General features: G+C 49.7%; 1 protein-coding gene across 2 annotated transcripts in view; it reads left to right on the forward strand.

Moving 5' to 3' along the window:
- Positions 1 to 19,451, forward strand: part of ITGB5 (integrin subunit beta 5) — a 64,445-nt gene extending 44,994 nt beyond the window's left edge. For both annotated transcript variants that reach the window (XM_054209596.1, XM_054209595.1), the window contains exons 11-15: positions 12,260 to 12,482; positions 13,200 to 13,303; positions 16,815 to 16,931; positions 18,097 to 18,263; positions 18,850 to 19,451. In XM_054209596.1, the coding sequence (XP_054065571.1) occupies positions 12,260 to 12,482; positions 13,200 to 13,303; positions 16,815 to 16,931; positions 18,097 to 18,263; positions 18,850 to 18,945 (707 nt within the window). In that variant the 3' untranslated portion in view covers positions 18,946 to 19,451. The remainder of the gene's footprint in view (positions 1 to 12,259; positions 12,483 to 13,199; positions 13,304 to 16,814; positions 16,932 to 18,096; positions 18,264 to 18,849) is intronic.
- Positions 19,452 to 27,213: the final 7,762 nt, after the last annotated feature.

Here is a 27,213-nt window from a genome sequence, read left to right on the forward strand (position 1 = left end):
TTTGACGTCGGGTGCTAGGGGGAAAACCCCACAAATCTAGCACACCTTACCGGGGATATTCACCCATTATTTATACACAGAATAGTCTCATAATTCCACCTGCCTAATACATAACTCCACCTAGGCTTACGTATTCATTAGGATGACCGAATAGTCTTTTTGCACATGCGTATCAAATTTTGCTGCGTCAGCAAAACACTTCTGCGCAAGCGTGAGTGTCTCGGTGGTCGTTTGGGTAAGGAGACCCTTCCTCACGTTATCCTTTTAAGGTATTGAGTCATCTCAGGACAGGAAAAGTTTACTGTAAGTTTGCCAGCTTTTTGAGGATGATAACGATGTTCCTTGAAGTAGCCACAGCTCTGTCCTAATTGGTAAAAGAACCTTGAAGTGATTAACTACTTCTTGTTATCCCGTCCTTGGTGATTAGCTACTTCTGGCTGTCTCCTCATTATCACTGGCTGTAACATCAGCTCAGTGACTAACCATTTTCTCACACAGTAAGAAGGTCAGTAATTAGCTATTTTCTCACACAGTAAGAAGGTTAGTAGGAAACAAACAACATTTTAGTTAGCGTATGGTTATAAACAAAGCAGAAGTCTGTCTTTGGTAACAGGACTGCGAGGGTCTCTTTTCCCCACCGAAGAGCAGGGTAGAGGACAGGGAGCTGAAAGCCAGCTGAGGTTGGACTTAGAAAATAGAGAGATATGTAAGTGTCATCACACTGTGTGGGGCACAAGGTGCCCATCGCTCCTTCTTAGCAGCCAACAAACCTGGTTTCAGGCATCTTGAGGTCTCCTACCTACAGAGCTGCTGCATAGCCCAGAGGGACCTTATGGCCGGAATAAGTAGTGAGGAGACGGCACTGTGGTAGCATCTCTCTTTTAAGATGTGGTCAAGACTCACTCAGGCTGCACGTTTATCCTAGAGCTTCCTAAAAGCCTTTCGCCTTGCCGCGTTCCCGTCCGGCCTTGGCTTTTATCACCTGCAGAAGCTGCTCAGCAGAAGCCCTTGCCCCGAGATGCCTGCATGCCTGAGAAGAAACGCATGAAACGAAAAAATCCTCCTGAATAAGAGGGAAAAATAAATCTCTGACTTGCTGTGTCCTGTAGCAGTGATGAACTGAGGGCAGAGTGCCCGTGCCTGGTGCCGCTGCTGGGTGAGCATCCCCTCTCCAGCTTACATCCACCCTCCACTTGTGAAAGGTTCTGGCTCGAACAAGAATTTCTATAGACTGCAAATAATAATTAATTAATTTAATTAGAAATTAATAAGAAACAAATCAAATGGGGGACCTCCGCTGTCCTCTTCCTTTTTTGGGGTTCAACTGCAAAGCTGGGCACGTTCCACTTACTCTCATCATGTGGATTAGTGTAAAGAAATGTAAGGCTTGGGTCAGCTCCCTTCACTCCCATCCTGTGGGTCAGCCAAAAGCAATGTAAGCTCCAGGTCAGCTGGGGCAGGCAGGGCTGCGGGCTGTGATGGGGATTAACTGGAAGAGCAGTCAGCTGAATTCACCTTCATCCCGCTCGGACCGACGCCGCTCTCGCCCTGCGTACAGGCTCCCTGCAGATGCTGTGTGTCCGATGTCATTTGTCTGCACGACATCTGAGCCCCAAATCAGGAAAAACTTTTTTTTTTTTTACCCCGGAGGCGTGTTAGTATAAACCGGATTTTTTCTGATGTCAGTTGTTGACATCCCTGCATTCCTGCCTGACCTCCTGCAGAGTGAGGGGGCTGCCGTGCCATTGCAGTATTTTGGGGAGGCAGAGCGTGATTGCTCAAGCAGTGATTTGGAAAACGTTTCCACAGGCAGGGAAGAAATTGTGGAGGAGCCCGCTGCTGCCATCACATGTGGGATGGGATGTTGACTTTTAGGTCTTGCTCTGGTGATGGGAGCTGGTGGCCAAGCCCTGGGGTCATCCCAGGCTGCTTCCCACAGTGCCTTCCCAAAGGGTCAGGTCTGTGCGTGCTTGGCCTGGGGCAGGGAGCTCTGAGAGCAACACTCGAAACCTCTCAGCCTTTAATGGGGAATGTCATTGAGAAACTCTCTGCTCTTTACACAGTGTGAAGAGGATGAGAAGCCACAGGGGCACCTAGGGGACGTGCTCACCTGCTGCGGGCAGCCCACCATGCCCCATGCTGGGGTGGCACCTTCTGCGATGGAAAGCAGGGCCAGATAATTTGAAAGGGTGGAGAGGAGCTCCCCAGGAGCTGTGCAAGCAGTTGGCTGGCATTAGCATCCCTCTTTAGCAGCGGTTGATTTTTTTCCTTACAAGCAAGCGGTTCCTGAGCATCAATCACTATTATGTTGGAGAGCTGTGGTGAGGCAGGGAAATGGGGGCACTCACACCTCTTCAGTGTGTTACTGCTGACCATGGATATCTGTCACTGGGTGTTAGTGGACTGGCAGGGAGGATTTTTATTTAAAACACACGCTCTACCAGTGCAGGCTCTCTGGGTCGCGTGGATGGGCTTTGGCTCAGGCCCCGGCAGCCCTAAGTCGAGAGAGGTGGACACCCCATAAACCACTGCCTTGGACGGGACCCGTCCTTAACACTGCCTTGCTGGTACAGCCAACCTCCCACTCCCCACAACTCCTTTGGTCTTCGCAGGTCTCTCTGCCTTAAGGTGCCAAATTCATGTCCCGTGTCGTTCCGGGTGTGGTCACCCCCAGGAGCCGTGGCTCGGAGCCCCGGTGCAGAGAGGGGCTGAGAGCCGGCTGGGAGGTGTTTGCATCCCACATTTCATCTTCATGAAGTCTCTGTTTCCCTGGCATGCAAATCTTCGGTGGCCTTTTGGAGGAGCATAGGGGTGACTCAGTGATTGTATTTCTTCACATTTCCAGTCTTGGGAGGCTTCTGGAACCTCCCAGCTGTTTGCCCCCAGGGCATCATTTCCACCCTTCCCCAATTTCTCTCTTCTGCTTCCTCTCTGAATTTATTTTTTTCCCCTTTAACCTGGTTTCTCTTCTCTTTCCAATTTAATCCTGAGACATGTGCTGCTCTCCCCCGAGACTGTGCGCCTCCCCATCCTGCTCTGTGCCCGTTCATAACGCTGAAGATCCCAAGAGGTTGAAATGGCCGCTGGGCTGGGACAAGCGGCATGGGGTGACCCTCGCCCAGCAGCTGTGACCTGCGAAAGCATGGCCAGTGCTTGTAGCTGTAGTGTGTTAAAAAAAAAAAAAAAAAAAAAAAAGCCTGGTTTCCCCTCTGATTGCTCTGCTAATGACCTCCCGTGTCGCCCGGTGCAGCTGCTGTGGTTCAGGTCAGAGGTGGCTGCGTTTCAGTGCAGGTAGGTGGTTCTTTGCTAGAGTACTCTGTGCTTCATGTACGTGCCCCTCTGGATTTCTTTCATAATAAATAAATGCAATATTAAGTATTACACTACCAGTCATTACCATTACATTGTCGCCTATTAAATATTATTGATTATTTTCAAGTTGGACTCAATGATCCTCATGGGTCCCTTCCAACTGAAGATATTTTAGGATCTTCGCATGGATTTCTCCCGGGAAAACAGATGATATTTCCATTCGTGTTTCTGCTTGGTGCTGTGCGTGTTCTTCATCTCACTTTATGTTTCTGGCAGCAGGTACACCCTGCCTGCCCTGCCTTGGTGATGCCAAGGGTTTGTGTTGGTTGTTCACACTGAAACAGCAATGGAGTTGGGCACATTTTCCCCAGCGGATGGAGTACTGCTTCGCCAGAATTTCCTTTCCTGGCACGAAAGGGCAAGGCTGTCTTTTCTTACCCCTCCTTTCCCCCTGCCCGAGCCCTCGTTGCTGTCAAAGTCTTGCAGCTCTCCCCAAATCTGGCAGCAGCTCCTTGGAGGACCAAACCTCACAGAGCGCTGCTGTTCCTGCCTCTTTTCACTGGGGTTTCTCCTTGTTCTTGAGCGGACCTTTTGCAAGCATTAATGCATGCTAATGAGGCATTAAATGCCAGGGCAGAATTAAAAGAATAAAGAAGTGACGTCTTTGACATCTTTACAGGAGCCAGAGCTCGGTCTGTGGGTCTCTGCTCTTAAAGCGGCACAGCGTGCCAGTCGCAGCCGGAGGTGTCATCTGATGGTGCGTGCATGTACCCAGACCCCCCTGACCTGCCGCAGCCCCCCCCTTGCCCACTGCTGTGAACCTTCTATCTCAGAAAGTAGAAAGCTCCAAAAGAAAAACAAAATGAACTTTGGAAACACAGCACGTTGCCTATTTGCTCCCCAAAGAGAGAAGATGGTCTTAGAACAAACGCTCTTAAATGCTCTGCCCTTACAGGCAGCATCCCGACGGGTTTGGAGTTTGGTCCTTCTGATTATAGCAATTAACAGAAATAAGCATTTGGAAATGAATGCTGTGTTTGGGGTTTAGAGGCAGATGAAAGTCTCAAACTAGCAGGTGAGTGAAATCCTGTGTCTCTGCCTTTCTTGTTGACAGGCACTGACAACCCATGAATTTTGCTCAGTTTGGTTAAAAAAATTAAATTTAAACAGTTGACCTAAAAGGGAAGCACAGCACGGGTTGCAGATTCCTTCTTTCTCTTTTTTTTGGGCCTTATTTTGAATGCTATTCTGACTTCTTCCAGCTTCACTGGGAAGGGAGAAATGTGTTCCAAAACCATGGACCATTGGTGAACTTGCACTAGATTATGTGTTTGCATCCAAGCACAGAACTGGGCAAGGCTCCCACGGCACTGGATTTTGCAGAGAAAGAATCTCTCTCTGCTCCAGAGCCCACTCCTCTTAACAAGGTCCAGCTGAAAGGACGTTCAGCCCATTTGGGCTTTGGCAGGGTAGGAATTATCCTGCTTTTCATGTGAGGGATGGGCCTGAACCATAGAATTTGTCACTGGAGCTCAGGCATTTGGGATCGTGCAGCTTTGTTTTGGAGCCAAGTTTTATTTTAAGAATGAATCTGGAGTTTTTGGGTGGTAGGAGGTAGTAGGAGCCTGCTTGGGCAGCAGAGCAGGGAGACGCAGCTCAACCTTCTTGGAGGCACCATGCGTCGGCAGGAGGGTTGCACTATAGCTTTTCTCAACCCCTTTATCTGCATTTCATCTAATGCATGGTCACTATATGTCCCCCTATATGACAAAAGCTGAAGGCTAAATGTAGAGTTGTATAAGAAGACATGGGCTAAGACATGGGCCAAGAACTATGTAAGTGTGGGAGAAGCTCCTGGTTCTGTACCCATCGATGTTGGTGGTATCTGGGCAAGGTTGGGAGAGCCACGTGGAAACGTCTCTTTGTCAAGCAATTTTTTCTGTGAGGCTTTTTGGGGAGTAAGGAAACAAATGGGGGGACCTGCATTGAGGGGGTTTTGTGGCGGGTCTTGTCTGTGAAAGGGCCAGAGAGTCGGCTGGAGAGAGGAGCACTGTGTTGGGAGAGGCATTGGTGAGTCCCAAGGGAGACCCAATAAACACCTGCATGAGAATGGATGGATGTCAGTGGAAAAGGCCAGTGGCACAGAGCCTACTGAGCCTACGGAGTTAGAGGATTGAGGGACAAAAAGACCCAGAGAATTCACACACACACATACGTTCCTATTTGGCTTAAGGAATAATAGGAATTACTAGCAGTTTCTGCAGTGCCTTCCATGTCGGGTGCTTAAGGGGTGATGAAGCCAAGGATGAGCATGTGCCCAGTTTGGTGGGACGGTATTTGGACCCATGGCTTGAAGGGAACCGTCACACTCATCCCAGTTGCCCCCGTTCAGGATGAAGCGCTGTGTCTCTGGGAGGGTCTGGCAGCAGCCCTCGCCCCGTATCGCTCCCTGCATCAGTAGCAGAGTCGGCAGCAGGACCTAAAAGCTCCAATTCCCAGATCTGGGTCTCCGTCCAAAAGGCCACGTGTGGCAGGCTCGGCTGAGGAGCTAACATAAGCAAAAGTCGAGAGATTTGTGGAGTGCTGAGCTTACTTTAAAAAAAAAAAAAAAGGAAGGCTTTATTTTAAGAAATGCAGCTTTAGATCTCCTTCAGGAAATGACTCCTCGCTGCCCGTTTTGGCTTTCTGGTGGCTCATCAGCCGTATCTCGTGATTGCGTTTCGGCTCCCCTTCTGTAGCGGAGAGAAAGAAAATGAGGAAAGGCTGGCCAGGGCTGCCGCAGGAAATCCGCCTGCCCCGGATTGCTTTCAGCTGCCTTCATGAGACAGCAGTTTCCAAAGCCCTGTTTTCCCTGCCCAGTTCTCATTTAACCCAGAAGTTGCCAAGTGAATGAGAAATTGAGGAGCTGGGGGGTTGGTTTTTTTGTAATTGCAATGCTGCAACGTGGGGGGATGCTGGCAGTAATGTGGAGCTGGTGGTGGGACTTGTGGTACCCAGGACTGAATTAGCAGCTCAAACATGTATTTATTCCTCTGGTTTGGTTTCATTAGTCTGTATCTCTGTGTTTGGTTTCATTAGTCTGTATCTCTGATGCTATTTTTGATGACTGGTGAGCTCAACCAGCACCAGGATTGAAATAAAGGCTTATTTAAAGCCATGTCGATTCTTGGCCAAATCCGTATGCTTTGGAATATAAATATCCATTGAAATTAATGCAATGGGAAGATGCACAGATCTGTGGTGTCTGGTATAAGTAACGTACAAAAAAGCACTGTTTACTTATTACTGGCCTCTTAGTGTTTTGTTATTTCAGTATTGCTTTGTGGATAAATGCGCGTGGGCGAGCTGTCTTCTGGTGTGAATGAAGGCAGTCGGTGGACGCGTTTCAGCTTACACAGAAACCTTGGACCCTTGACGTTTGTCTGTCTGTGTTTATGTAGTAACCTCCTCTGCGCAAGGAGGTGGTTGTTCTCCGTAGGCTCTAGCACTTGGGGGTGCTCCTGCCAACCTGCCACTCTTCCCTGCCATACTGGTGTGACCTGGGGAATGGATCCTAAGCCCATCCCCAGTATTTAAAATGCCCTGAGGCTCTCCCTGACTTCCTACTGGTGCCGACCATCTGGCAGCAGGACGATGCTGCGAAGCCGAGCCGTGCCGCGGGCAGGCTGCCTCGCCTTGCCTGGCCTCCGCGTGTGCAGCGCCGGCTCCTGTGAGTCATGGAAAGAGATTAGTGGGGAAGTCGATGATTTATTTGCCTAAGCAGGCACTGTGTCTTACCATAGCCCTTTCCCAAACGGAAAGGTCTACATTTTCCAAGCGCTCAAAACCTCTTCCGCTTCTTCCCACTCAAAATGTGCTCTTCCCAGAGCCTCTCCTGCAGACGTCGGGCGCTTTTGCCGGGAGATTGGCCGGTCTGGTACAAAAATGATGCTCAAGCAGTGCCCTGTGTCGGTAGGGTTTGACTTCTTCTGTCTCCCAGACGCAGATGGCTTTGGTGCATCCACCCCCAGGGAATACAAACAACATGTGGCTTCTGCGTGGGGGCTCTCCGGAGTGATGGGGACAGTGGCCAGGGATCCTTAAAGGGGTGGCACCAGGGAATCTGGAAATTGCTTGCTGTGCCTTATTTCTCGTAATTGGTTTTCCTGTGGGGTTTTTGTGGGGTTTTTTTCAAACTGGTGGTTCAAGTAACCAAAAATGACAAACGCACAGCATTTTGAAGGTCCCGACCCAAAGCCTAGATGTGAGCACAGAGACACAAAAATAAGTGGCTTGATTCAGGGGGAACAAAATGCACTATGACCTTCCCCTCCAGAGTGCTCAGAAACCAAGAAACTGGCTTAAAAATCCTGAAGATTATTTTTTTCTTGTATAGTAGGCACATCAATTTAATTTTCTAGAAGGTAGGGAAAAAAATGAGTGTTGGAGGGGCTTGTTTTCAAACCCTTTCTCCCCCTCCAAAAAAGCTGGGATCATTTCTCACTTCTTTCAAAAGAGAGCTGGTATTTTTGCATAATTTTGCGGTCCCCAAAAGTAAGAGGCTTTAGGAAAACCACTTTCTGTGGAAAGACCTAGCGACAGAGCTTTTAGTGCCTCGAGTTTCAGACCTCTTGGTGCAGCAGCGGTCGGTGCAATTCCTCAAAGGCAAACCGGGTTATCGCGGAGGGCAGACGGGCTGTCTCGCCGAGCACTTGGCCACTGTGTGATTCCACTTTCCAGCCTGCTATCAAGAAGCCCAGGATGAAATCAGGGTCAGAGGCTGGAAGTTTCTGCCAGAAGCTGCTATCCTGATTCCTGCTCGGCGATGACGGCCCAGCTCGGGGACCAGAGCCTGCAGCGCTGGTGTCGGGCTGCCAAGCCAGGTTTGCGCGGTGCCGGCGTGAGGACAGATGGGATTTGGTCTGTGGCTGTCATCCCGGCGGGCAGCTGACGGGGGGAGGCAGAGGCGGCTGGGGTGAAACGAGGACGGCTGGACCTCCTGCCAAAAGCTGCCTGAGCGACAGCGAGACGTGCAGCCCAGCCGGGGCACAGCAGTGGGATGGGGATGTATTTCGGGATGGGAAGAGAGATGGAGGGACCAGCTGGGCTTGGTCCGCCTTGGTGGCCTCCTTGGCAAGAGGGTCCCTCCGAACAGCAGTGCGCCTCGCAACTCCCACCTCAACGGAGACCAGACTAGTCCAAACCTAGTCTGGGGACTGCTCTCCCCCCCCAGAAGCATTGCTTTCCTCTGCTGCACCCTCCCAGAGTGTTTCTGCAGCCTCCCTGACATGTGTTTCATGTTAGCGTCCCCCCGCCCCCCCAGAATCAAGAGCTGGCTGGAAAGTATGTTATCAAATTCAGAGGGAGCATTCAATTTCCCGACTAGATCTGGATCTTTTAAACATCTAAGTTCGTCTCATTTCAAGGATGGGAACAGAAGAAAACATCTCTTGTTATGTTTGGAGAACATAATTAATGTCTTTTGGCTTCATAAACCAGCTTTAATAGAGAACATACAAACTCAAAGGGCGCAGGGGGGTTAAAATCCAGGGTAATGTCCTGCACCATGAGACTTCTGCTGGTGCAGAGAGATGTCTTGAAACACCTCCTCCTCGAGGACGCATTTTCATCTTGGAAATGAAACTGGGAAGTGAAACTAGGTTCATCATCGGCATAGTGGTGGAAGGCTTCCTGCAGGCATGATCTTACATGCCACAGCAACTGCTTAGCCCCATCAGCACTGCATGTGACCATAGGATAGCTGAGACTGGAAACATGCAGCACATTTTTCTGTGAAACACGAGTACCAGGTAGCACTCTGCATGCTGCAAACCTCAGCTCTGGGTCACCCTCACCAAAAGACTCACTGTAACCAGCATGCCATGTTGCCTTAGGGCTCCTCTTGTGTCCTGAGCAAGAGGACGGAGTGGATTCCCATCTCTGGTGCTCCAGGTGGATGTTGAGAAGTGGGACGACCCTTGTCACACCCATATGAGAAATAAATGTATCCCACTCACCCACGTTTCTCCGGTCTTCAGGCTGTGTGGGAGACGGATGGAGAGCGCTAGAAGGGGAGCTCATGGTGGCTGCAGGAGTGGCCACTCTTTTGAGCTCATGCAGGCAGTGAAGATTGTAACATCTTTGCCGTTAAAGGTCAACATGGAAATTCCCACTCTTGGCACATTCCCCATGATGAGCCTCAGGCAGTGACTTACTGCACGTTGAGCCAGTGTGGCCGAGGCAGAAAAAACATTTCAGCTTGTTTTTAAATTTCAAGCTCACACCCCACACTTAGTCACCCTCATATAGAAGGGCTCTTTCTTCATCCCCTTCAGTAAATGAAATGTTTGCTTTAAGATGCTATTTCTTAAATTTTCTGATGGCAGTGTTTTTGATAGGATGCGTTTCTCTTCCCCAGGGCAGTCGTTTCAGGCTCCATCCCCAGCCTGCCAGGGTCTGGAAGGGACGTGCAGGCTTCCTAGCCTCCTGTACTGGCCTGGCGCTGATGGCTTTAAAAACTGAACTAAAACTGGAGCTTTGTAAGGAAGGGGCAAACCAAACCTGTATGGATGTGTCTGGGGAAAGGGTAAGGCTGTCGTTGCGAAGGCAAACAGAACGAGGGATTTTTAATCTCCATCAGATGTAGGCGGGGAAGGAGGTCACCTCTAGAGATCTTGTAAACATAACCTCCTCTGTCTAGTAATGTTTGAGTTTGCGGGCTGGATCCAAAGCAAACGGTGGGAGTGCAAAAGAGGCTGTAGGAGGGCATCTTGTGATGTGCTGGGACATATGAGATGCCTTGTAAAACAGAAGGTGTTCCCATGGCTGTTGGCAAGGGATATAGCCTGACAATCCACAGCCTCTCTGGTAATCTTGGAGCGATGGGAGAGGCAGGGAGATCAGCGGTTTTGTGCCGATGAAAGGAGCATGTATATAATTTATCTTGTCTGAGGCGCTTGAGGCTGTTACCAGTGGGAAAACTGAGCTGTAATTAGGCTGCTGATGAGCATCGTACGCAAACCCTTCAGCTATAAACTATGCCTTCAAAGGCATCCCTTCTCCTAGGGACCGACCAAGGAGGAATTTGAGCAGTATTTCCAGCAGGCTGATGGATGCCTTTCTGAAACCAGATGCTCGGCAGCCAGCCACTCCGCTTTCTGTCGCCGAACGCCTTGCAGCCTGTTGACTTTCTCAGTCCATCGCTAAACCCCACAGCTGCAAGGGGATGCTTCGGTAGAGGAGTGCCCTTACTGGGTCAGTTTCTTCATCCATCTCTGCTGTGAGCTGCCCCAAGCTGCTCCCTGGGGGAGGTTCAGGTGGTCCCAACAACCTTCATGGTACTGGCTGGGACGTAGAGGTCTCATTTGGACACAGGACACGGTGCTTGTTGATGTAATATTTTTTTTAAGGAGTTTTAAGGTTTTCTTGAGAGTACTTCTTAAGCAAAACCGTTAGGAAAGCAGACCTTATGAAGTGGTCACCCTGCTAGGCTTTTTGCTGCTAAACCCTGGGTTCAAAACCAGCAAGGAAGCACTGCTCCATTCCTGTCTTCGCTTCTCTTGATGTAGACAAAGAAACAAGAGATTCACTCACGCAAAACACCAGCCAGCCCAGGAGACATGGAAGCCCTTGCAGGAGCCCCTCTTTTACACCATTTTGAGGGCCCAGCAGTCACACTGATCTCTGGAGCTCAAGGTCCACAGTGGGCAGGGAAGCGTGGAGCAGGAGAAAACTTCTTGCTGAGTGGTGGGGCCTGGAGAAGACCAGGCTGGAAGCATGGCTTGGGCCTCCCATTTACCGCCACAGCGTCTCTGCTAGCAAAATTCGATGCTGTAGCAAGACCAAGCAGAAAACTGCCCGCAGTCTGGCTGTGCTGCCTCCTGTGCAGCTCATGTGCTGAGCAGCCACATCACATCGACTCTGCCGCAAACTCTGGTGCCCCAAAGTATTAGTCTGCCCAGTGCCGTGCCTCTGAGACGGACACATCTGGTTTGAGAAGCAGTACCTTGAAAGCTGCTGCCAGAGACCAGTAACAGTGGAAATCATGGTACTAAATTGCACATAACTCTCAAAGCTTAGCTGGGACCTTCAGGTGGGCACATGAGTGAAGTCGAGTGATGCTTAGGAAGCGTTGGGGACTGAGTGACAGAGACGCTGCTCACCTTCTGCCGAGATGGGAGGTGTACTGCTCTGCAAAGCCCAGTTACGTAGTGCTGGGCGCTGGGAGGCAGAGGTGGGGAATATTCCATCTGCGGGAAGAAAGGCTCATGACAACACATAGCTGAAACGTGCGGTAAGGAGTCAATGTTTGCTTGGTGGTGTCAAGCACCAAATGGGGACGAACCAGGAAGCTGCAAAAGGAAACCCTGAAAAGAGAGGGACACTTGGGAGCCCTCATCCAGAGAGCGAAGAATAAGAGAGTAACGCGTTTGACACCTGGCTGGGGCACACAGTCTCTGCCAGCTAATGGTGTTTGGGCTCTGCAATAGTAGGTGGTGGTTCCTCGCGTGTATCGGCTCGTTTTGCTGCCCTCCACCCACAGAGGGATGACAGTGCTACCCTTACAGGGGTCCCAGGGGGACTTGGGGTGGAAGCCACCTCCCCCAGCTGCAGGCTGGTGTCTCAAGGTGTCTCCTTGAAGGGAGCTGCCTTGTTCTCTCCCCCTGGTCACCATCACTGCTGGTACCTCCCAAGGGCAGTTTGTTCCCCTGTCCTGGCCACCTGGTCCCACCTAGGAAGGGAGAGGTGCCCGTTTGTCTTGAGCGACTACAGAGGGAAGCTGGAAGAGCTGTGAGTAGGTATTTTTTGCTGCTAAATGTAGATAATAATTTGATATCTAGGTGTTGCCCATCGCCATCTGTTTGATGCTCTGCCGAGTAAGGTCTCTCTGGCAGCTTTTCCTGCTGGGCTGCTGGTCCCTCCTGCCCAAGGAATGCTGCTGATGCTTTCCCCCTGCCCTCGCCTTCAGGCCACGGAGAGTGTCACTGCGGGGAGTGTAAGTGCCACGCCGGTTACATCGGGGACAACTGCAACTGCTCCACCGAGACGGACAGCTGTGTTTCCAGTGACGGGCAGATGTGCAGCGGCAGGGGCACCTGCGTCTGCGGGAAGTGTCAGTGCACTGAGCCAGGGGCTTTTGGAGAGACGTGTGAGAAGTGTCCCACCTGCCCGGGCGTCTGTAGCACTAAAAGGTACCCACAGGGACGGGGGACATTCAGGAGGGATGTCTCGCTGGTGAGGAGGGCGGCTCTTTGGTTCCTGGGAGACTTTTCAGCTAAGGAATTACTCCTGCTTCATTAAACAGGGGTGATTAGCCCCAGGCAAGCTTACCACTGCTCAGAGCCCACGCGAAGCAACCTGAGAGTATCCCAGGCAGAGAAGCACCAAGTGTTGCTGCCCAAGTCCTCATGGAGGTTCACGTCCCTGTTCGTTTCCAGTGCTGTCCCACTCTGCCAGAGAGGCTGGCAGCCCCACTTTTGCTGCCCCCTGAGCTGCAAACGTCTGGGCCCAGAGAGCTGCGAGATGCAGAGGAGGGGAGGATGGGGACGAGTGCCTGCCTCGCAGTGACGGAGGTGCCCTGGGCATCATCCCCAGGCTGGCGCCGAACAGCAATGCTGTCTGCCTTGATCTCAGGATGGATTTGGCAGCAGCTGATGTGCAGCTTGTGGCACCCAAAGGACAAACCATCCCCAAACCTACCAGCTGTTTTGCACCTTCATTGAACCCACTCCTAGAATAAATCCATCCTTGAGATGGAGATGCCTAGCCCTGAAGTTGCTCTTCCCTTGTGGTGCAGATGTGCAGCCTCCAGACCAGCACCCAGCGAGTCCCTTTCCGAGGGGTGAATCTCTGTGTTCATGAGGTTTCTGATGGGTGCTTGATCTTCCCCTCCATGTGTCTTTCTGCAGGGACTGCATTGAATGCAAGCTGTTTAACTCAGGAAGACTGGCTGATAACCAAACCTGCCAAAAGCACTGCAAGGATGAGATCATCACCACTGTGGATGTTCTCGGTGAGTCGGCAGCAGCAGGACTGCAGATGGTGGGAGCCAGTGACTGTGGTGTTGAACTCCTCTTAGTTCAGACCAAGACATATCTGTAAAGAAAGCCTCAGGGAAAACCTGGCATTTAGAAATCTATGTGTGTATGTAGTGTGTATAAGTGTACATGTGGTATGTGTGACCCTCTCTCCAGGCTGTAATCTATACTGAAGTAAAAAAACCCTTTGAATTTAAATAACATTTTAAAATCAAGATGTGTAAGGACAGCTACTGACAATGCAAGGAGCATAGAGAGTAGGATGAGATCAGACGAGACAGAAGATTAGGCGAGCCGTGAGAGAGCACAAAAGGACAAAGTATCAACCAAAAAAAGGCATTCTCTAATGTTCTGAGAATCCGTTTTGGAAGAAGTAAGCTTGTAAGAGAAAGCAAAGATGTTTTGGAGATGATGAGTTCTGCTTTGGTGGAACTGACTGCTAAAAGTTCCCCCAGTAAGCTCCTCTCCTGCCCTTTGTGTCCTCTTTTAGATGTCACCCCACACCTGTGTCCCTCAGCAGATGACTTTCTCGCCCTTCTTTTCAGCTCCATTCTGGGAGTCCCTGGTTGCTATTTGTGGGGGTAGAGGGAACCCAAACTGTGACAGATTTAATCACAATCCTGACCCTTGGAGGGAGGGACAGACATCAAGCAGGGATAAACTGCATTCCACATCTGACATTTCCTCCTTCTCTTCCCATAGTTTATAGAGGTAGGAGTGCTCTACTTCGCTCGCCCTTTCTCTCCCTTCCTCCTAAGGCAGTGTTTTTCCCATTGACTCCTCTCATATCCAGTGTCTAGCTTTTAAATTACGACCAGTGAGGTTTCCTGCCTTTCTCTTTGGGAGACTTGCTCTCATTCTCTGCACCTTCCCTGCAGTTTACTGGAGAGTGCACCTACACCAGCACACTGAGAGAGGTTCAAGGCACTTCCAAACCACATGAACCTCCTTCCTGATCCCTGGCTGGCCTGTGTTTCTTAGGAGCCAGCAAATACTGGGCATTAAAGCTCAACTCTCCTGCTTCAGTCACACCATGCCAAAGCCAGCTTTTGTGCTGACTGTGCCCTGGGAGGTGAGGCTGGGCTCTGGTTTGCCAGTCTCCCACATGGCTTTCAGAGAAAAACACAGCCAATTTTCTGTTTTAAGACATTTTGGGGAGTTACGCTTATTCTTCTGTTGATTGTGGGTGGCGCTGAGCTCTTGGTAGCTCAAGGCACTCTGCCGCTTGGAGATCTGGGCTACGAGAGAAAGATGTAAAGCGAAGTGTTCCTAGGGGAAGTGCCTGGGGACTGTGGACTTCTTTACAGGCAGACTCAGCCAAATCCTGGTGTACAAGTGCTTTCGTGTTATGTAGCACACGTTAAAAGTCCCTGCTGAAAGGCCAAATGCTGGTATTTGTCACAGAAGACATAGGTCTGCATTGTCCTGACAGTGGAGGATGGGACCTTCTTAAATACCAAGTTGCAATGAACACACCCGGGAAGATCCCATTTCTCTGCCTTTTCTCTGGGTACGAAGCAGCCAGTGCTTCAAAACTTCGTAGAGCGGAAGCATCTATAATTGGACTGACGAGCCAGACCTATGCCTTTTGGGAGGCTTTTATGACTTGCATTGTATTCTGCAGGATCACCTTTGCTTCTGCAAAATTTCCATTCCTGATGGTTCCAGAGAGGAGCTTTCAACATGAGGAGCACGACAGGTCCAGTGGTGAGATGAAGCTGCCAACGGCATACATCAGTGGACCTGAAAGCTCGACGGGGCCATCAAGCCTCTCTCAGTGGATGTGTGATCTCTGAAACCTAGTGAAGACCAGCAGAGATCATGACTACCAAGACTTTAATCAGTCTCTCTTGGCAGAATAATGGTGCAAGGATGAGATTGAAAGCAGCTGGGCCTGGAGGAACTAAGATTTGCTGCTCTAAATCAGAAGAGCGCTAGTCAAGAAACACAGAGGTTTTATCAATATAAATCTAATTAGAGTGCTGATCTAACAATTAGCACTTCTCCAGACCTGCCTTAGATACCATTGTGTAGGTAGAGCACATTCTCCTGTCCTGGGCTAGGAACAGCTGAGGTTTGTCCACACCAGGAACCCTGTCAGGACTCACCAGGGGGCAGTTGCATCTGGGCTTAGAGCTGTTGAAACAGAGGGTATTAATCTTCTGACTGAAAGCGGGTCAAAGGCATTGAAAGGAAAGAAAAACAGACAGGAGAGAGATAAGGAGCTGGAGTAGCCATGGTCATGAATGCAATCATTTTTCAGCGTGACAGACGGGCAGGGATATGAGTGAGGAGGGGAGCCGTGGGAAGCATTTTCCAGGTGCCTAAGCCAAGGTCACTTCTTTGCCACCCAGTAGCACTGGGTGCCCAGATCCCTTCCTCTCACTGGAAACTCTCAGCCCATGCAGAGAGATGTGCTCCTGCAGAGCTACTTGGCGTGGCCGGAGTTGTTCCCCCATCTCCCTCGGGACACTGTCCCTGCAGCGGGGTCACCCCGTGAGCTGTGGCTGCGCAGGCTGGTGGCTCTGCTGAAATCACCCCTGAGGCTAGAGCTGCAAACCTCAGACGATGGCTTTGCTGAAACTTTGTGATGGCTTTTGTGAAGCAGCCTTCCTCAGGAAGCATCTTATAGTGCCCAGAGCAGTGACAGGCTCTGCCTGGTGCGATGGTGTGTTAAACAGGCAAACAAAGAGCATCCGTATGGCCATGGGAATCAAGTAGTCTCATTTCTTGCAACTCCCCCATCTCTGCATCCTCCCCTCCAACCACCTCCTTCCTCTCTTCCCCCTCGCTCCCTCATTCCCTCCCCATTTTCCTCTTCTATCTCACCCTTTAAAAACAAACTTCTCAACTGTTTCCGGAGCTGGAGCCGTTCAGCACAGCTGGAGCTCGAGCCAGCCATGGGCTGCTGCTGCTGATGGCCCCGTCCGTGTCCTCGCAGGTTCAGTCTGTGCCCCTTGCTTTCTCTTCAGCCTCCACTCTTCAAAAAATTTAGCAACTTAAGAAGAAAATGTCATTTTTTGCCAAAGCAGAGTTGTGCAAAGGAAGAGTGTGTGTATCTGTGAGGTTGCATCTGTTTGCCATGCAGTGTTTGCCGAGTGCCACGTTTTCTCGAGCAGTTAAGTCTGGATGCTGCTCGGTTACGATTTGCACAAATCATGATCAAATCGTGCTGCTTTGCAGGCTCAATCCCCATTCCTTTGCTCCCTGGCACCCGTGGAAAGCCCTGCTCAGCTTGCAGAGGAGAATTGTACTAATTCCTAATATTAAACCTGCCATATTGCAGCTTTAGACATATCCCGTTAGAAAGGGGTCTAGGTCAAAATCAGGGGAGCCTATGCCAGTGGAAGTTGTTGGGGGGACTTAGCTTAAAAAAAGAGGGTGTTGTGAGCATTTGTGTAAGAAATTAGGATACAAGAGTTCTGCAGTCTCTATGATTTTTTTTTTAATATTAAAAAAAAATAAAAATTCTGCATCTCATTCCAGAAACGGATGACCCGAACGCAATCCTCTGTGCCTACCCAGTGAACAACTGCGTCATGAAGTTCACCTACTTGGAGCTTCCCAGTGGGAAATCCAACCTCACCGTCCTCAAAGAGCCAGGTTGGCCCTGCCTTGGGTTTCCTTTTAATAGTACAGGCTGTGTCAGGAGGGGTGATGGGCTGCTGGGGAGCCTGGCGGGTTGTGAAAGGCTGGTTTCACTGGCCGCACAAAGGCATGCGTGAGCTGACGAACCAGGATGATTTAAAATAAAGTGTTTTACAGTGCTGAAACGCAGCTCCAAATGCTCCCAACTTAGTAAAAAAGGACTCTGGGAGTGAAACATGCACCCGAGCTGCCAGCATTGCTAGCAAGCGGCTGAAGCGTTTTCTGCCAGCTTGGGATGCTGAAATTAAACACAGCCTATTTATGTAGCAAAAAGCGTGCCATGTACCGATTTGGAGATACAGCCACTGGGAGCAAAAAATCAGAAGGGGACACCTGGTGCTTCTGCTGGTTACATCAGGATGTTAGCAAAACCCCACGCCACCTATGGATTTCTGCATTTCCAAAGAGCTAGCTCTGGTCCAGGCAGCGCAGGGGCTGTGTGTCCCTGCTCCCCTCCCCAGGCTGCCGCGGACAGCTGTGCTTCCCAGCATTATCTTAATCACGTGCAAAGAAAACCCCATGTGGTGTTGCAGGACGAGCTGGCGAGCATCCAGCAGTAGCTTCTCGCAATCTGCTCTGGTCCTCTGAGGCACAGGCCAGTATGGAAAAGACTGAGATACCGCACGTTTTATTTTATTTGTGCTGTGGCTTGCGCGTAATTGAAAGACCAGTTGATTAGCTGACAGTTAATGTATTTATTTAAAGTGCCTAGTGATCACCTGCCTCCATGTGGGCCAGAAGCTGATCTGGCTTTTGCCAGAGGCACCTTAACCCTCTGTGTCCCCCATGGGTCACCCGGCATTAAAACCAGGCGTCACCGTTGGGCAGTGGCACTGCAGCGCTGCTCTTCCCCCGAAGCGCTATGTGACATCGCATCCCCAGTGACGTCCATGAGAGCTGTGCCTTTGACCTGCCTCTAGCCAGGAATTTATCTAATAAAAAAAAAAGAAAATCCCTTTGGTTTCAGAGAGGACTGTTGCTTTTTTTAGTTTAGTCACTGCTGCTAGTGCTGCCCTGAGGTCACTTGCTCAGTGGCTGCGGTCCAGGTCGTTACATCCCGCTATCCCGATCGGGGATACGCTCACACCAGAGCTAATTACCTTCTGCCCCTCATTACCAGCATGCAGCTCAGCCCCCAGTGCTGTGACGATCGTGCTGGCAGTGATCGGCACCGTGGTCCTGATCGGCATCATCCTGCTGGCGCTCTGGAAGCTGCTCGTCACCATTCACGACAGACGGGAGTTCGACCGGTTCCAGAGCGAACGCTCCCGGGCCAGATATGAAATGGTGAGCCCTGGGGCAGGGGTGCTGCTGGGGTACACGGTGTGGGGGGGGTCTGTCAGGATGCACCGGCAGCAGACAGCTCTGCAGCGATGGAGAAGGGTGGCAGGCATGAGGGATGCCTATGCCGTGTGATGCCACGTAGCTGGGCTTCAGGATCCTGCACATTGTACCGGCCTTCCCCTTGGCAAATTACAAATATTCTGCGAAATTATGGCCAGCTTTTGGTTTCATCCTGCATTTTCCAGCAGTGCTGGAGGGCTGAAGGAGTCAGGGGAGCAGAGACCAAGCTCCGACTGTGGCAGCAGCCAGGTTGGTCAGGTCTGTGAGGAAGCCCTTCTGGGTGGCTTCCTGGTCAGGTGGGGTTGCCCAGCATTTGAGGGCATCACCTGTGCCTGCAGACAGGATGGAAGGTGGGTCTGATGGACAAACAACATTGCTTTTGGATCTGAAAGCACATTTCAGCCAAAGCTACATGCAGCGCTATGTCCAAATTAATTGTCACAGGAAGGGGGGATTGTACACATTTTTACCATGTCATGGATTTTGTTTCTCACCTTTGTTCTTTTTTTGTCCGCTCATTTCTCCAAAGGCATCCAATCCTCTCTACCGAAAGCCTATTTCCACACATAATGTAGAGTTCACGTTCAACAAGCTCAACAGGTCTTACAACGGTACAGTTGACTGATGGGGTCTCGGCACCTGGGACTGCTGTGGACAATTGCTTGACTGTATGTGCTGCTTCCCCATGTGAAGATGGGATCCTCTTCAGGGGCGAGAATCCCTTACGACAGGACTGGTCGATGACCAAAGCCTGTTATTTGCACAGTAAGGAGAAAAGTCTGGTTCATTCTGAAGGCACGGACGCGAAGGCAGGCTCCCCGCCTGTGCTGATGGACTCCGAGCCGTGTGCGACTCCATACCCCAGCTTTCTGGATATATTAAACCTGCCAACTACGTCAACCAAGTGCCATATTGCAGCTTTAGACATATCCCGTTAGAAAGGGTGACTAGGTCACAATCAGGGGAACCCACGCCATTGCAAGATGTTAGGGGGGAATTAGCTTAAAAAGAAGAGGGTGTTGGGAGCATTTGTGTAAGAAATTAGGATACAAGAGTTCTGCAGTCTTTAGGAATTTTTTTTTATATAAAAAAACAAAATAAAAGTATTGTGCATATATGATGCTGTGAGTAGAGTTCATTGTTGCCTTGCAGAGCCCCCCACTGACAGACCGAACTGGGACCTGCTTCTGCAAGCACAAGTGGTGCTGCGTGATTGATTTATTAATAGAGCCTTATCGGTCAAAGCCTGGCTATAAAAATAGGAGCTGGAGCCGCAGTGACTGCCGCAGAAGGTATGTTGATTTAATACCCTGGTGTTGACCCAAGGCGGGAAGTGCCACAAGGAGCTCCTGCTCCATGCCGGCAGAGTTAAACAGACGGGAAACTGGTGGGAGCCCAGGGGAAATGGGAGTTCAATCTGAGGAAACTAAATTAAACACCCATTCCTTGAGGTGTGCAAGTAGGCATCCAGCCTGGGTGCCTGCCAGAGGGCAGCTGGGAGCACACAGCAGCTCCCCCAGACCTCTGACTTTTTACCAGAAGACGAGAGCTGTGGGGTGCAGCAGAGCCCGGCTGGAAAAGCAGGGGAGCCCGGAGGCTTGTCGCTGGAAAGGCAGATGGATAGAACCCAGTGCTGTTGCTTCACAACACACATTTTGCTTTGGGTTTGTTTCCCCCCCACACACACCGAACTGCTCCCCCAGCCCCATCTGTTTTCCTCTGGAGCTGGGGTTTGGGTTACCCCTCCGGCAGCTGCAGCTTTAAACCCACACGGGCTGCAGCTGCCGGCAGGACGGAGAAGACGGAGCAATTGCTACTGCCTGCTTTTTTTTTTTCTTTTCTTTTTTTTTTTCTTTTTTCTTTCTTTTCTTGTCTCCTCAGCCTGAACAGACCATGCAATAGTCAGCTGAAGGAAGCTTGCCAGGGAAAAGCAAAAACAAATGGTGTTCATTGTTTTGACTTGCTCTTCTCATTGGAAAAGGGCCATGGGCCCATCCTTCCGGATTTTTTTTTTTATTATTATTATTTGGTTTTGCCTCTATAAACAGAAGCTCTTACTTGTGCAGTATAAACAGCTCTCCTTCAAGAACTTTATGGTCCCTGCTCCTCCTACCAGCAGCACTGAAGAAATGCAGCAGACCATGCTAAAAATGGCTCGAAATGGGGATTTTTTTCGGAGTGCAGCAAGTGGCACATCATTGGCAGCGTTGGCACTGATCAGGGTGGGCGGAGGACCAAAACTCCAAATAAATGAAATCCATGCCCTGTCTTCCTGCTCGATTCCACCAAATCTGCCCTACCAGGGGAGGAGGGTGCATCCCTCCTGAAAACATGTGCAAGGGCAGGGTCTGGCTAAATGCCGGTTCTGCCTTCGTGTAACCCACCCCTGTGTGGGCTGGGGGCTGCGCTGCCGCCTCCCCGCAGCCCCACAAGCGACAGGGACAGGCCTGAGCACTGCAGAGGGGCAGCTCTTCAGAGTTCCACATTTCCTACACGATCTTGAAGCCCCGGCTGAAATTTGCAGGCTTGAGATGTTGCGTATTGAATACCTGGGACTAACGCTGCCGCCTGGGATGGAGCATCCGTGGGCAAAATTCAGTTTTCATGACCCTCCCCGCTGCCTGGTGCCAGGCTGGCAAGACATCACTATCACAAAAGGAAAAATAGAAAACAGTCAAAAAGTAATCATCGCAAGTAGACAGAGCTAGTTTTGGCTTGGTTCATGTGACTCTCTCACGCAAGCCGTGCTGCCCCAGGCACGGAAAGGGGGAGCAGGAAGGAAAGTGGAGGGAAAGGAAGGGCAGGAATGCTTTAAACCAGCTTTGCCACCCAAAGCAGCAAACACTGTGAATACAGCTCTGCTGTGGTCCGTTTGCAAGGGACCAAAGGGTTTTAAAAACAAACCCAACCCCTTTGCTTTCTTCCTTTGCGCTCCGAAAGGGAAGGCACGGGCAGTGCCCCGCTGCCACCCTTTCCCTTGCAGATTACCTTTACACCATGGCATTTCCCAGCAGGCTGGGTTAGAGCTGAGAGACCGGAAAATTTAGGGAGCTGAAGTTTGACTCACCGCGAAGGGACGGTTGGGGTTGGGAGAGTGCAGAGGGACGCAAGCAAGAGGCTGGGGACAGGACTGCAAAGTGCCCTCCCCCCGGCAAGGGGAGACCCAGTTGTAAAGCAAACTGGTCTGTGGAGTAGCCAGGGAGCAATGCGGGGAGCGAGTGGGTGAGGGAAGGGTGCCACAGGCCAGCCTCCCAAGGCAGCATAGCAAAAAGAAGGAAAAAAATAGGGTTGATTGATTGCTGTCAGCAAAGAGCATCCTGCTGCTTACAGTGCTGGGCCAGATAGTGCAGAGCAAACCCACCCCCCCCCACCTTACTTAGCTTCTCCACAAGGTTGCATCAAAAAAAAAAAAAAAAAAAGGAGGAAGTGATGCTAAGAGCAAGAAGGCTTTGCCTTACTGTGTAAGCAGATCTGCCTTTACCCGGGCAACCTTAGTGCCAAGCACAGTCATGGGAATGGTGTATTTCAGTCAGCAGCAGTTTATTTGTGTCTGTAAATACAGGCAGCCTGACCACAGCTAGCATTCCTGAATGAAAACTACAGCAGAAGGCACCAACGGGTCACATGTGATGGAAAAATATCAGCGCTTGTCTGGCCAAGCTGGAATCCGGATGCCATTGCAACATCAGCCCCTCCTGTTTTCCCCCCCCAGCCACAGCTGGAGGCTGCTGCTGCACGGCCACTGGGCCTGGGGCTCACCAGCACCTTTTCCTTCTGCTGCTGGGGAAAAGAGGATTGCATCATGCCTTGGGAAAAGTCGAGGCCGATGACAGCATTATGTGCTTTGTTAATTGTGGAGATGCACCGTAACCCTTTGCTCCAACACAAGCCCGAGTGAGGCATGCCCGCTGTGCATCCTCCTTGCCCTTTATGGCGGAGTGAGGAGGTGCTCAAGTAGCTGGAAGCTAAGCCCAAGCTCTGGAAGATGAATGCCCCACACTCTTGAACCTGTTTAACTGTGCGTTTCTCCAGCCACATGGAAAGCAAAGGAGCTAATGTATCGAGGAGAGAGTCACTAAGATGCTGGGCGGGAAATACCAAGGGGAGATAATGGATGACACCTGCAGCCCGGCAGCGTCTCCGGGCCCTTATATCCCAGCATCATCTCCACTTCTGAACACATATTGCACTGGAATTAACTGTTGTTCCTCTGCCTCCTCTTCACTATCAGCCTGCAAAAAGTCAAACCAATACAATACGACAGAGACACAGGGGTTTATTTCATCCTATCCCTTTCTCCGTGCCCACTAGTTAGTGCTGGTGTCCACTGGAGGCAGCCCAACAGAGACGTCTCCATTTGGCTCTCATGACCCAGAAGGGTTACCTGGCCTGCGGGTGAGCAAAGGTTGCAACTGTGGGTTCTCAGAACTTTGTCATGCACAAGAACATGGAGGATTAATTTCCTAAATTACTTTATTGCATTTTACTACAGGTCACCACTATCAAGGCAAGTACACTTAGGATTAGTATATCTATACTACAGATTATTACCAGAAAGCAAATATAAGTTTGAACAGGAGCACAATCAATATTAGGGGCAAGTCTATATTTCAATACTGTAAGCTACTGCAGAATTATGACTCATAAAGCAGCAAATACATTTATCAATAATTACTTATAAGCGTGCCTATATATATATACACACACACGTATATTTAATGTTACCAGTGCCAAGTGTTCATCAAACCCATCCCAGAAGTGGGGCAAATCAGACAAAGTCTCACTTGGATGATAATCCGCGTCACGGAGCCTGGAGTCAGCCAGGTGTCCCCAGCAAGGGTCCACTCTGCCAAGGAAATGTTGCGGGGAAAAGGTGTCCCTGCACAGGCACTTCTCAGAGAAAGAGGCTTCATTTTGGGTAAAAAGTACGTCCTTTTTATATCACAGAGACATAACAGGTTGAAGGATACTACCACCCGGAGCTGCCAATAGATGCTGTGAATGTCTGTTTTTCAGCTGGCACAGCCAATAATAGATGACTTTTTCTGTTCTCTCAGACCAAATTTTGTATTTCCAGACTGTTTTTCTGTTCCATCAGTTAGAATAGCCAATGGCAGTTACCACCACTTACTTTCTCAGGATGTTTTCCGCCTTTTCCAGGCTTTTTTTCACCTTTCCAGATGATAACGTGCTGCTACAGTTTCTTGTTTTTGCAGTTTTCATCGAAGGTACCTCTGGAGGTCTCTGGCTTTTCAGTACCCATCTGCACTTCAGAGGTGCCAGCTGCACTCCCCAGGGATGCTTCTCCTTCACAGTCTGTCCAGCATTTTCTCTGTCAGTATTTGAGCAGACATCTTCTTCTGCGCAGTATTTTCCCCCGTACAACCAGGCTGCTTTTATGGCTGCTCCGTCACTCCACCCCTTGGCGTACAACCACCGATGGGTCACTAGGAGTGAGACTACACCCTGCCTGGTGCGTCTCTCTTGCCTCCTAATGCGTGAGGCGGAGGAGACTCGTGGCCATGTCGGGCCCAATGTTGTTGCAACTTCTGAGAGGGTTTGTTGGTTGAGGCATGAGTGTATGGTACCGGTTTGGATAAAAGTGATACAGACAGTGCTTTGATATGAGACACACCACAGGAAATCACAAATCCTACAGCTAGGACGAGAGCTAATGTCACTGAGATGCCCCATGACCATGCTCTGGGGTTCGGCAGTCAAGACGATGGCCATGGCCGGCCCTGGGCCGGGGCCGGGGCTGCTCTTGGGCTATTCGGTTGATGTGTTGCTGAATAACATTCCCTTCATATTCGATTTGTTTGACTTTGTTAGTGTAGAAGCAACAGGTACTATTCATTAAAACACAAATACGCCTTCGGGAGCCTAACAGATCATCCAAGGCCCAGCGAATGTGGACTAAGGAGTCTAGGCCACGTTCTATCTGGACTAACAGTACCAGCCTGAGCTGGGACTAGGCAAAACTAAAACTGCTACAGCTTCACACCTGCACATACACCAAGGCGGGGGGTGACGATGGGTCGGTCACTTTATGCTATAGGTATCTGTAGCCCCCAACGGCATTGAGCTCCCCTGCACAGCAGCAGCCTGCAGGGAGGGGATCTCCCCTGGAGCACAGACACCTCTCAAAGTTATTCCTCCAGGCTGAGAGACCCCTCGCCTGGCATCCGATGTCTATAACGAGGTAAGTGACATTTTACATTAGGCCTAAGGGTATATTGTATGCTAGTGACGTTTATATATCCAGCTATAACTTAACTATTAGAAGTGTAGGAAGTACTAGAGTGTGACCGCTGTCTAAATCATAATCTAATCACCATCTTAATTATCATTTAAATCACCTATTAAATCATTGTCAGATCATTGTTAAATCACTGCTTAATTAACATTCCATTATGGCTTAATCACCATTTGATTACTATTTGATTTTCATTCAGTCATCGATTAATTACCAAGTGGTTGTCATTTGATTGTTAATAAAACTCTTTTAGTTAACCCCACAATGATGATTTCTCTCAATATTTCACCTGCAACAGTAGCCAACTGAGAGAGAGTTAATCTCTGTCTGTAGGTTCTTTAGAGCACCCATAGTAGCATTTTGAGTAATTTCACTTGTAGCAGAACATTAACAACAGCTTGTTCTAATTCAGTGACACCACAGTTTGGAAACAGCGCATGTACAAACTTAGGAAGCTTAGATGGTTTCGTTACAGTGGACTTAGACACTCTCTCCTGATTACCTACAGGTAATGGTTGTGTTGAAAGTTAAACGTCAAATCGTAAGGCTGAAATGCCTAAGGAGCGAGACGTGCTGTGGTACAAGTGCCTGTCTGCTGCAGTGGTAGACTCTTAGAGGCGTTAGTGCCGCAAAGCCAGAACCATCCAGGTGTTAAAACGAAGGCCACCAGCTTCACCCGGAATCATTGCCATGTTTACAGAATGAATTAGAAAAACAATTCCATTTCATTAAGCACATCGATTGGAGTGTCCAAAAGGGGTTACAATCTATACAGCCAGCTATGTTGCTTGGGCCACATATGTCCCAATTATCGTTAGTACTAAGCCAACCATTACTCTGTAGACAACAGCATGAAGAATTAGGACCGGTGACATTACGGTATCTTTGACAATTCGTGCTATTAATGTTCCATGTAAAATGCCAGAGTCCATTAAAAACCCCTTTGGTTTTAATTGCTGTTCCATTATTTCAGGTCCATGAGGTTTCCAGGGTCAGTACAAGCTTGTGTTCTGTCACACTGACATTGAAATCATGCTTGGGTGTGACTGTAGTAAAAAGTGTAATTACAATTGCTTGTCTTCCCCACCCAAATTGAATTTGTGTCCTGGAGCATCGTAATGCACCATGGAGCCTTATCATATAAATGTGTTTTGAAAGGCTATTGCTGATAATTTGGTGTATTGGGGAGTAAGCGTGCCAAATTTGATTGGTAATAAGGTGCTTCAGAGACAGGTTCTGCTAACAACCAAAATATGGCATGTAATAATTGAGGGTGGTGTAAGCAATACCAATAATCTAATTCGTTGACTGCTTGAGAAATTGTATTCATAAATTGAATGATGTGATTGCTATTCCACCCTTGAGATAAGGGGACAAGCAATAGCGTAATTACTAGATATGATCCAATCATTGTGTATATAATATAACAATTATAAGAAAGAAAAGTGCTCATGACATCATTTCATTTCATGCCACCTTGCCGAATCAGTACGATGACCAAAATCCAGGAAGAATAATCTGAGTTTCCAGTTGCTGATGTTGCAGTTAGGGTGACCTGAAAAAAAAACAAAATTGCTTCATTCCTTTTGGATATTAGGTAATTTGGGTCTCCATCACTTAGAAATGAGGTGCTCGTCACCCTGGTGATCAAGCACCTTCCTTTAATTTTCCAGCTTTTATTTTTCCAATCATTATATATATATATTGCATCAGCACCGAGCTCAGCAGCCCCTTGCCTTTGCATATTGTACTGTCAGTTCCCCCCCATCAGCCCAGGTGTCCCCTCGATCCCCTCCATGTGCTCTGTGCATCATCATCTCCTGGATTGCACTGAGCGTGCAACAGATGGCAGAGCAGTGTGAGGAGCACCAGCAGCAGAGCAGTCAGCAGAGGTGAGGGACATACGAGGACAAGGTGAGACTATGACTGAACAGGGGCTGTTCCCCCAGCGACTGAGGGGAACTGGTTAAACAAGCTAAAATAATATTCCTGGAGATGGAGGGTGACAGCAAGCAAGCCTGTGGGAGGTGTGACCAGGTAGATGACCTGCTCTGCATGGTAGCCAAGCTACAGGAGGAGGTGAGCAGACTGAGGAACATCCAAGAGTCCGACAAGTAGAACCAATGGAGCTGTACTCTGCCATGTCTGATGCATGGAAGCCAGCTCAGTGTGGCCACTATGGAAGCAGGCCCGGGATTTGTTTTGTACCAGGAGAAAGGCAGCATTAAGCGTGTATTGGGTTTGCTTGGCAAGGTTTTGGTAGCGGGGGGGCTATAGCGGTGGCTTCTGTGAGAAGCTCATCACAGTGAGAGATTCTCATGCAGCTCATAGTGAAGACCATGGTGAGGCAGCCTGTTCCCCTGCAGCCCATGGAGGTTATGGGTGGAGCAGGTGGATGCCCAAAGTAGGTTGGGACCCCATGGAAAGCCCGTGCTGAAGCAGCTTGTTCCTGAAGGACTGCACCCCATGGAAGGGACCCACGATGGAGTAGTTTGTGGAGAACTGTCTCCCGTGTGTGACGAGTCCTTCCCCTGAGGAAAAGCAACAGAAACGCATGATGAACTGACTCCAATCCCCATTCCCAGTCCCTCTGTGGGGAGGAGGTAGAAAATTCAGGAGTAAATTTAAGCCGAGGAA

This window comes from Rissa tridactyla, chromosome 7 (assembly GCF_028500815.1).
Source record: "Rissa tridactyla isolate bRisTri1 chromosome 7, bRisTri1.patW.cur.20221130, whole genome shotgun sequence".
Lineage (NCBI taxonomy): Eukaryota > Metazoa > Chordata > Aves > Charadriiformes > Laridae > Rissa > Rissa tridactyla.